Source organism: Polistes canadensis, unplaced genomic scaffold (assembly GCF_001313835.1).
Source record: "Polistes canadensis isolate GaletaPanama2010 unplaced genomic scaffold, ASM131383v1 scaffold_48, whole genome shotgun sequence".
Classification (NCBI taxonomy): Eukaryota; Metazoa; Arthropoda; class Insecta; order Hymenoptera; family Vespidae; genus Polistes; species Polistes canadensis.
This window is the reverse complement of record NW_014569595.1, coordinates 736411-747998: the sequence shown is the minus strand read 5'-3', so window position 1 is coordinate 747998 and position 11588 is coordinate 736411. Positions and strand designations below refer to the sequence as shown.

The 11588-nt window shown below is 33.0% G+C and overlaps 1 protein-coding gene across 6 annotated transcripts in view; it reads right to left on the bottom strand.

Moving 5' to 3' along the window:
- Positions 1 to 4155: 4155 nt before the first annotated feature.
- LOC106785339 (visual system homeobox 2-like) overlaps positions 4156 to 11588 on the bottom strand; it is a 56023-nt gene continuing 48590 nt past the window's right edge. For 3 of the 6 annotated variants that reach the window (XM_014745714.1, XM_014745717.1, XM_014745715.1), the window contains 3 exons: positions 7286 to 7460; positions 6696 to 6947; positions 4156 to 6021 (listed from right to left, as the gene is read on the bottom strand). In XM_014745714.1, coding sequence (XP_014601200.1) covers positions 5858 to 6021; positions 6696 to 6947; positions 7286 to 7460 — 591 coding nt within the window. In that variant the 3' untranslated portion in view covers positions 4156 to 5857. The remainder of the gene's footprint in view (positions 6022 to 6695; positions 6948 to 7285; positions 7461 to 11588) is intronic. The other 3 variants (XM_014745718.1, XM_014745719.1, XM_014745716.1) reach the window with 2 other exon arrangements.

The following is an 11588-nucleotide window of genomic DNA, read 5'->3' as shown; positions in this document are numbered from 1 at the left end:
CGTATGGGTGAGAAACGGTTAGTATAGGTTTAGTTTTAAGTTTTTCCCCCTATTRGCGGCTGTCATTGTGCTAGTGATTGCACGGTGTACATTGCACTTGTGTGTGCGCTAGGTATGTGCATTGTACATCGTTTCGCGATACGTAAAATTATATTATTATTATATTTTTTTATATTATTATATTTACTTATTATTTTTTAAAGTTATTGAATAAAAATAACTTGTAGAGTCACGCGTACGATACGAACTTTTTTTTTTTTTTTTAACAATCGTTTTGCATAGTAGAGTTTATCGCATTTATTTGTGGAAACTATAATATACTCGTATATAACTAGTATGCATATATACTAGTTTATACTTGTATTTTTGCATTAGTCATTTATGCAATAATCATTAGCCTTAGCAGACGATTACAGCATTGGTACGTACTCCCATAAATCTAGAAAACACGCGTTTGAACTAGGGTGTCGGAGGTGCCCCGGGGCATGCTCTCTAGTTTAGGCTTTTGCACCCTGGTGGTATGTGWGAGAATCGTGGAGTGAGTGGGTGGGTATGTATGTATGTTTGATCGTTTTAAATACGGGTAATTGGCGGGCAGGTAGCATACTTAGGTGTGAATGTTTATTTTATTTGTAAGTAGGTAGAGACCGGAGAWGTCGCGCGATTGTAATTTCCACTCAAGAGTGGAAAATTTCTTCTCCGAATATTATACAAAGTTTCAGCAACCTTTAGATTCATTTGTCATTTAAATATTTCTTTTATTTTTTTCATATATTGCTGATACTCTGTACCGCGAGATATAAATCAGTATCGAACGATTCAAAAGTCTTTGCGTTTTCTTAAAAATTAATTTTTTTTTCGAAAAAGTGAAGATAATTGAATAAGTTGGATACTTAATTAATATTAAGTATATTAACGCTTTGCTCTTTAGTAATTCCTACTGAATACTTCATTTGCTATATATGTATAGTAAATACAAAGTAGAGTAAAGATAAAAGATGAAAGTGGTCGAGTAAAAAAGTAAGACCATATGATGTATGAAAAAGTTCCTGCTTTTGTTTGATATTATTTTACCTTTTTAATGCAAAGTGTTAATAATAGGTTCATCGATTAGATCAAATATCTGTTGAGGCATTCGAGTAAATGTTAAGAAAAAGCCTCACCGCAGCATTTAGGGCATGAAGAAAGAAGAGGCATTATGCCGAAGAGGCCCCCACTTAAATGTGGCTGAAGAGGGCAACTACTATTGAGGCTATTGAGTTATTTTCAAAAGTTCAACAGCAGGTTCGAACTTTTCGGGAATAGCTCTCTAGTCATATTTTATATTTTATTATATTACTTTTTTGCTCGTCATTAATTTGTAGTTGTAATTGGAGATGATGGACCATTCCATCTCCTTGGGACACCAAATTCGTGTCCATATCGTTCAAAAGATGCATATGTATTTAGTTAGAGTCAGAAATATTACAATTTTTGTATTATTCAATTTTGAAGCTTAAATAACGTTCGGTAAATATTACAGTAATTTATCTTGTCTTGTTTCGTCTTTAAAATTTTTCATTTTGATCGTATTTTATTAAATTTGCAATTTTTCTTTCCTATGTAATGCAGCTTTAAAGTATTTCATAATAATTAATAGATATTATTTTTTGTAGTAACCTAATATTTGTACTTTTTTTATTTCTTTATTTTTATATATTTTATGTAAATGTAAAATCACGCGATAAATTTAATTTCATTACAACGGTAAATAGAGATTTAATAAAAATAAATTAAAAATTCATTCGAAAAGTGCATCTACGATTTGGACGATTTGTATGTTAGGCTATTGTATCACTTGATTGTATGATTAATTTAGTTTTCTTTTTGTTACAGGTGATCATCGTTGGATTTATCATGTATTCGTTTTGATTTTATTCTACTTTTTAAAATATATATGTATAAAAAACGCATTTCTGAAGGTACACACGTATTTAGACACTTAAAATTAAATATAATTATTTTAAATTTTCTGACAATATAAATATACTATATACACTATCACAGAATATTGTTATATATTATGTATTTATATTGTTAATTACTTACTAATTAAATAATTAATTAATAAAATGTGCATCTATTGATCTTAAATGTGCAAATAATGTGCAATTAAGAGTATTTATTCATTTTTTGTCGCTGTTGAGGTTCTATGCCAGCTTTTCTGTGATCATCGCAAAACGTTTAATGCTACTGTTCATGTTTCATATATGCGTTGTTTTAATTTTAAAATGTCACATACATGTAATATAACAGTTGGTAACGAGTGAGCAAAAGAATTTTAAATCCCTCTTGTCGAGGAGGAAAAAAAAAGGTTCTAATTTTTATTATAATTATATAATTTGGGAAAGCTACAGTGTATTGCTTTATCGATGTTCAATTTACCGTCATTTAACTTACCGACATTCAATTTACCGACATTTAACTTACCGACATTTAACTTACCGACATCTAACTTACCGACGTTTCAACTCCTCATAATTACGTTGATAATGCAGATTTTATCTACATTTTTTAAACTCTGGTCGGTAACATCATTTTTCCAGATGTCGTCACTATAGAAAAAAAGGCATAGAATAATAAAGGACCATTGTCCATTTCAGCAAGTGGAGCCATCTGAAAAGAAACGATACGATATGAAATAATCAGGAGAATCCTTCTTATAATTACTTTTATAATTAATCTCATGATAAAACTTCCTTAAGAATAAAGTAAGAAACTAATGATAAGTTATTTCTGTTTTTAACATAACTTTAGCATATTCGCTTCTATCATAACGAAATCAAGCTACGAATATTTTTTAAATATCATTAAAATAAAAATATTTTGTATTCATTGAGATATATATATAATATTTCAGTTAGTTTTTATTTATTCATTTATTTCTTTATCCTTCATACGCTAGGAACATTTGGGCAGGACCCTCAGAGTGGGACACATGAGGTGGGTTCAAGAGTGGATGTCCTTCTAATTCTTCCATTAAATTGATGTTTTTTAATTTATCTGGATGTTTCGATAAGAATTTAAGTTAATAACGATTTTGAAAATGATTTCACTATAAAACGTAACATTATATCAATATTTTAATTTGTATATATAATATTTATTTGTTTCCAATGAAAAAGAAAAGATACGAGAAAAAGAATAAGGAAGTTTAGAGGAGAGAAGATGTATTTAAGGTCCCATAAGAAGAATTTGATAAATTATTGAATCCATTTTTTTTTTGTTCAGAAACTTTATTTATTACGTACACTAGCCGACTACTATGCATGCGTTGGGGCATTCGGATACAGTAAGATCTCGATCTCTAGATCCGACCTGCGTTGTGTGTCATCGGAGTTTCCTTTCACGATTTAAACATTTGCTTTGCTCGTATTTTACTTTGTTTTCTGTTTCCTTTTTATTATTTGTTAATCCTTTATTTCTTGTTTTTTTATTTTTACTTTGTTGTCTTTGTCTTCGTCGTTATCATCGTCGTTGTCGTCATCGTCGTCGTCTTCGTCATTATTTTCCTTTTATTATTAACAAGTTCATTGACGTATATTTTATCGTAAATGATTCTCCGCCAATTTGTTCCTCTAGAAAATATACTTCCTTATACGCGATAAAACGTATTACGTATATTAACAATTCGTCTATACGAGTTAGAAGATGTTACAAATGACCGATTTTATTGGTTCTTAAATTAGACGAACGAAACGCGATAGATCCGAATGAAATCAAAAATTACATCGAATATTTCACGATTCTATCTTACAGAGATTTTATTAGAGGAACTTATGGCGTTCTATGGAGAATGGTGATTTATTATTTTCACGCGAGAGCATTAAAAATCGCGAAAAGAAATAAGCTTCGCCATTTGACTTTACTTTACTTTACTTTACCTTATTTTACTTTACTTTACTTTACTTTACTTTACTTTACTTTACTTTACTTTACTTTACTTTACTTTACTTTACTTTAATTTACTTTATTTTATTTTATTTTATTTTATTTTATTTTATTTTACTTTATTTAACCTTATCTTATTTTATTTTTTACTTTACTTTATTTTATCTCATTTTACTATACTTGCCTCTCAACCACATATATTTATTTTTGTGTGTATTTATATATATATGTATATATATATGTTTATAGTATATATATATACCCTTTGTATTTATATATATATTTATATACAGTAGTGGATTAAGGAGAAAGGTAATGACGTTTTCGATATATAATGATGATTTTCTTTTTCTTTTTCTTTTTTAAGAGATCCGATTAAAAATGAAATTTGTAAATCATCAAACATGATCCATATTTTTTTGCATACCATCGTAATCTCTTTCTTTCGCACATACATATACATACATATATATCGTTAATCGCCGTTTACTCCCGTACCACCACGCGCGTAGGTGTATCCATTAATAAAGTATAATATACCTTATAGAACTAAAACTTATATCGATATATTGCACATTTGACAACAGTTATGTCTTCTTTAAGTACTTGGGTATAGGAAGTGTTCGCTAATAAACGTTTTTTTTTACGTGCGTCTCTTTCACTCATTCTTTTTTTCTGTTTTGAAATAATTCAAAATTTTTTTTTCCTCTCTCTCTCACTTTCTTTTTCTCTCTTTCAATCTCTCATACAAATTACACATTCACTCATTTCGATGTACCTAACGTCGTTCCTATTTAACATTTCGTTGCGAATCATTTTGCGTAGTATGTCTTTTTTTTCTTTCTTTTATTTTATATTATTTTATTTTATTTTTGTTAAAAGGCGAAAAGTCTTCGTTTCTCGTGTATTTGTTTAATTAATTAATTATTTTATTTATTTATTTGTTCGTTTAATTGTTTATTCGTTCGTTTCTTTTCTTTCTTTTTCTTTTCTTTTTTAATTTCTCTCTATCTTTTTCTATATCTTTCTTTCTTTTTCTTTCTCTGTCGTTTTATTTCACTCTCACACTATTTAAAAGCGACTATTATTTCTTAATTAGGTATTAGTTTATTTCTTCGTATCGATTTCGTTTTGTTAAAGTATCGATTTAAAGATGGCCATTGATAGGCCACTGATTTTTCGTTGATGAAGTTTCTGTATTTCCCTTATTTCTTTTCGTTGCGCATACGTATATTATAGAGACCGTCAATTTTATTTTATTATCTTTTTCCTGTGTTTTTTTCTTCTTTTCTTTTGGTAAATTTTCGTTGATCGGATTACATATATACATATACCAAAGGAGGTATCTCATTCGTGTTGGATATCGAAATATATATATATATATATATATATCTATATATATATATATGTATATTTGTTCGATTTATTCGTTGCTCACGTAAATTAATATTTTTCTTTTTTTATTTCTTTCTCTACCTGTGTTTCTCTCTTGTATCTTTTTTGTATTTTTTATTTAAAATGTCACTTCGTTTACCCTGATCGTCCTCACGAGTCAGCAGTCGATAATTTGGGAGATTCATTGTTTTTTGTCACCATAATATCATCAATATATCTTCATCGATTAGAAAATATATTTTAATGATCGATCCATATAACGAGATCTCGATCTTCCTCTTCGAACGTATTTTACTTTTTTTTCTTTCTCTCTCTCTCTCTCTCTTATTATTTTTTTGTCATTTCCTTACGTTCGTTATATATATATATAGATTGAAGAAATGTAGTATTATTTTCTTGTTACTTCTTCCTTTTCCTTTTTTGTTCTTTTATTCGACGATTAGGCGAATAGTCCAGACTAAAGTCGTCGTCAATGTTTCTTCCCCCTTCTTTTTTTTTCGAGAATCAAGATGAAAAACTTTGACGAGAATGATTAAACCGAAGCATGGAGTGTGCTCGATTGCGGTCCTGTCTGATAAGAGCTGCCTGTTGGAGCTGCCGTTGGTTGCAAGCTCAGTTGCAATTGATGTTGCTGAGCTTTCGCCCTCAAGCAGGCGATGCTCTCGTTCCTCAGTTGTTCTGTGTCCTGTACGACTCCTAAAGAAAACGAACAGAATGCCATATTTTATCGAGGGGTTTTGTTTTATTCCTTTTATTAATTCTTCTTTCTTTTTCTTTTTATAAATTTGACAATAGTCGAGACAATTTTTAAAGAATTTTAACTGCTATACGATATAATCGAATATAACAAAGATACAAGTGGATTAACGAATATGCAAAAATGACAAGGATTTAATATTTAATTTAGATAGAATTATTTTGATAGGCTAGAAACAGGAAACCACAAAAGATCTACAATTAAATTTAAAATTATTAAGTAATTCTGTGTTCTTTTAATTATCTATCAATTAACCGTTAGCGTGTGTATAACTACGTAGCGAATAATTAAGTACACGCATTATCAATTTAACCCTTAGACAATATTCGGCTTTTAATATAAAGTATAAATACTGTTTGTAGTAAATTGATCATACTTTAAAGATTGCGCGGTCAGATTTGTAAAAAGAAAAAATGTAATCGTCAAAAAACGTAATTGAAGTTGACGTTGTTGTAAAGAAAAATGTAGAGTTCGAATTGACTACTAATGCACGGTTTTATTTTTATCCGGTTAATTGATCAGACAAAAATTAGTGACGATTGAAATATTCAAAAATAAGAACCGCGTACCGATCATTATTGTTAAAAATAAAAAAAAGGAAGATAAAACTTGCCTGTCGAAGAAGACGGCCCCATACCATCTTGGCTCTCTTGTCCACTCTCGGAACTGGTAGGTCCACCTTGGTGATGATTATGATGAGGGCTACTTCCGCTCCCGTTATGGTCGTTTCCGCTGTCCTCGCCACCAGACTTGAGATGTTCCGCCGCTTCGATCGACTTTCGGTGCATCCCTACGGGCCCACAGTCAATCAGTTCTTGATTATTTTCGAAATCTTGACTAAAGCCGCTTGTCTTAGACGATTGCGCTGATAGAAACGGACAGAAAAAAAAAAATTCGACATTTTTCGTGATTGCTCCAATTGCTTATAAACGAACGTTTCTTTTTTCTCTATTTTTTTTTGCCACTCTCGTCGTACGATCAATACAAATAATAATTTCCTTTTTTTTATCCTTATTACTTTTCTTTTCCATTTTTGCTTCGTTTGATTGCGTCTTTCTTTTTTTGTTTCTTTTTATTCGTCTGTTTTTGTTGTTACAAATCAACAAGCTATTGAAATTATTTATAACGGACTTTGTTTATTCCCTATCGGATGCGTGTTTTATATATATTAATTAAAAATAAAAAATCGAATCCTATACTCACCAAGCAACCATGGAGCCACCGATTCGTTCTCCTTAGCACTCTTCAAAATAGTTTCTGGAAGTGGTAAAGAATGTCGAACCATCGCACCGTATAGACCATACTCCGCCATTATGGTACTTCTACCCCAGCATTTTTCAGTTTTGCGCCATTTAGCTCTCCGATTTTGAAACCACACCTGAAATACACAATTCAAACATCCCTTTAACATTAATAAGAAATCATTTTTAAAATATTTCGAAATTGGTATATATATATATACTTTTATCATATATATCATTATTATTATAATTCGCTAGCATTGAAAGTATCTAATCACTTCTCATACTAACAAATACATACTCTTATGCAACACGGATGCCTCTTCGCAGTTAACTATTATATTTAAAAGGCCTCTAGCCACGATCCTATTTTTTCATTCTTTTGATCCAGTTAGGCTACTTGCTAACGATCCGGATGATCCGACCACCTACCGCGAACACACGTGCCATATTCTCCTCTAGTCGATTTTAACGAGCTCGATTTCCACGCGTTTACTCGTACATATATATTTATATAGGTACATATATACATACATATATGTAATATCTAAAATAAGTATCTATTCGAGTCTAATCATAAATGATAAATTGTAATATATCTTAACGAGATCATCTTTAGTCTTTTTCAAGTTAAAGTCCGTCTGGCGAGCTCGATTAAATACGACTGATCGTTAAAAGCTCTCTCTCTTTCTTTCCCTCCCCTCTCTCTKTTTCTCTTTCTCTCTCTCTCTCTCTCTCTCTCTCTCTCTCTCTCTCTCTCTCTCTCATTTTCTTCATCTTCATTTCTCCAATTTTTAAGAGTTATTTGCTTAATTGCGCGTAAATATTCCACGTAGATAATAATCGTGAAACGAGACTAGAGAGATAAAGGGATAGAGAGAGAGAGAGAGAGAGAGAGAGAGAGAGAGAGAGAGAGAGAGAAGGAGAGAGAGGAGAGGATAGTGTGACTCGTTTTCACGAGAGAAACGCAAGACTGTGTTTTCCTCCGAATTCTCACTCGTTAAATCCACATAAAGTGCGATTATCGTACGAGTCGTCGGCTTCTTGAGGATTCTCCTCCAAGTAGTATCTTACGTAAAATTCTCTTTCTTTTCGATGTCACGAATCTTTTTCTTTTTTTTTCTACTTTTACTTTACTTTTTCTGTACCATTTTCTTTCTTTCTTTCTTTCTTTCTTTTTATTCGTCTTATTTTTTCGGAGTAATGAAACAGATCTTTCTTTTTCTTACCAACGATGTCAAATTTGTTACAAGACTGAGTAGGGAGAGAATAATTTTTGATAATAATTGTAGTTAGCTAACAATAAGAAAAAGAAGAAAAAGAAGAAAAAGAAAAAAAAGACAAGAGACAGAAAAATGAACCTATTATTTAATCTTAGTTAACGAAAGATAGGCAAACGGATAAAATAAAACAAAAAACAAGGATAGATAGATAGATAGTTATTGGAGTCGATTAAAAGTGAGATTAGAAAAGGAACGTTAACGTCACTCGCATTCGTCTCTTGAGTATACAATTGTATATCCGAGGATGTTATTTAAAAAGCTCGACGTATACAAATCGTGCATGCAGAAGGATAGAGAAAGAAAGAGAGAGAGAGAGAGAGAGAGAGAGAGAGAGAGAGAGAGAGAGAGAGAGAGTGAGGGAGCGAGAAGAGGTAAAGGGAAGCCATTGCTAGAGGGGAGGACGTAGGAGGGGGGCCAGGGCGTGTACCAATTTGTAGCAACAATACTAAAGTCACCGCCAGAATCGGAACGTAATTCGAATGAATGGAAACGCGTTGCCCTGTCAATTTGGCCTGCCACCCCGAAATTATCTTCCGCTTAGATTCGAACAAGCCGTCGCTTTTTTGCCGATTTATCAACGTTAACGTTAACGTCATCGAACGTTTGCTTTCACACAGGGACCGGGACCGGACCGTATCGGACCGGTCCTATTTCTCTCTCGCTTCTATTTCCGAGCGATTTTAACTTAATCCGCCCGGTTTTATGTGTATGTATATAAAATAAACAATATAAATTTTGAAATAAATTCATAGCGTCGCTGTTAAAGGGTAAATGGAAAATATTACCTTAGAAAAAAAAAGAGAAAAAAAGAGGTAAGAAAAAAAATGGATAGATAAAAACCTAACGAAGTATTTTCGATCTAATCGTGTTGTAAATTGTTGTTAATTGGCAAAGAGAACAGAAAGACACCACATACACTATGAAACTTTGTCATTTTTAGAAAATTGATCGATCGTTTTTCAAGTTAGTTAGTTAGGAAACCTTCCTGATCGGAAATTGTGTATCCTTCTGACGTCCTAGAATATTTTAGACGAGTTAAGGGGATGAGAAGGAAGGAGTGTGAGTAAGAGATGAAGAGATCGGGAGGAAAGAGAGAGGGATGGTAACGATAGTTGCAACGTCAACGAGTAAGAGCTTCCTTTATGACGGCAAGTTCGTCGACTCGAAGGAGAACGAGAGAACGGCTTTACCTTTTCTCCACCTTCTCCTTCGTTTCCTAGACCTCCCCTCTCATACTTTCTATCTCTCTTTCTCTCTCTGCCTTACTTTCTCACTCGCTCGCTCGCACAATCTCTCTCTCTCTTCCTCTCGCTCTTGCCACCCCCTTTATTGGCACACCCTGTGTATAATAAGGAGCGAGTTTGTATTTAGTCGGCCATGCGCAGTACTGCCTGTTGGCGTATCATCGATCAGACCGACGACTGACTATTGGACCAAAACAAGAAGATGAGAATGGAAATGGGAATAAAGAGAGAGAGAGAGAGAGAGAGAGAGAGAGATAGGTGAGGGTAAAAGGGGAAAGCAGACGCGAGACGGCTTGCCGACGGCTTGCAAGGGATGTGAGAAAGAGAGGAAAGATAGAGGCTTTTGCAAAGAGGAGGATGAGGAGGGGAGAGGAGGTGAGAGGAGGGAAGGGGAGGGGAGGCAATCGGTACTAACAGGAAATCCTAGTATGAGTTACTATAGATCACCACCGATACGTCGATGAACACCAAGATGATGACTGACTCCCACCTGTCTTCGAGTAATACTATACGTTATATTACCTAAACCAACGTCAACGGTGTTTGTGTAGGTAAGTACGTGTTGTATATTACGCATCAACGATGATGCCTTCGAGTGAATCGCGTATATACTCCAGGTATATCAACTGGACTCATGAGGACCCTTGAAAAATCACCTAACCAAACCCCAACGAGTTTTTATTTTAATCACGGAAATATCTTTACTACTAATACTACTACTACCACCACCTTTTCCCCTCCCTTTCTCTCTCCACCTTTTTCACTTCATATTGTTCTTCGTTATTTGAGCGTTTTCTTCGAGTCTCGCGTCCGATTTCTTCTTCGTTTTCTTCTTTATCTTCTTTATCTTCTTCTTCTTCTTCTTCTTCTTCTTCTTCTTTTTCATTCTGCTCCCTATCTTTCTTTTTCCGTAATGTTTCTAAATAAGTACGATCGAGACACTGTCCCTGAAGATAATTGGAGATCTCGTTACTTACTCTCCAGCGATGAGTTTAGTTTGCGATCGTTCGATAATGAGATATCGAGTCTTTTTCTTTGACTTTTTCCTTCCCCCCCTTTTTTTTGTTTTAATCTTCTTATTCTTTTTTCTTGTCTTTCTTTCTTTCCCTTTTTTTCCTGCTTCTTCTTCTTCTTCTTCCTCTACTTCTTAGTTGTGACTTGTGATTCGTATTAAGGTAAAAAAAAGGAACCACCCCTTTTTCGAATCGTTTGGAGGAAAAGGTAAAGGTCGTCAGGCGTAACCTATGGAAAATCATATTTTCGAGTTTTCATCAACGACGGAAATAACGATGGATGCCCTGTGAAATCCGATTATCGTTGGTAATCCGATATTACACGTCGAAACGTTCTCGTTCAAACGTATTTGATTTATAAATACATGGATTGTAGATGTACACGTCGAATGTAAATACATTATTGTGTTTTATCGCGTTATCATTCATTCCGCATGCAATCGGCCGTGAATTTATGATTTTGAACTTTTGTGTTGCGCGAATAAAATAGCGAGAATCGTGAATTCTCTTTACGGTCACGCGACTAGAAATGTGTGTGATTAGTATAAAGAATAATATTTTTCATTGATATTTTTATTTGTTTGATTTGATTAAACGTCAAATAAATGATATAATAATAATAATAATGACGGATAAATCTCTCAAATGTTTGTAAATTTCGTGTGAAAATTTACGCGAAAGTGTAAGCAACATATCCCTTTATAAGTTGTCCACAATCCCACGAT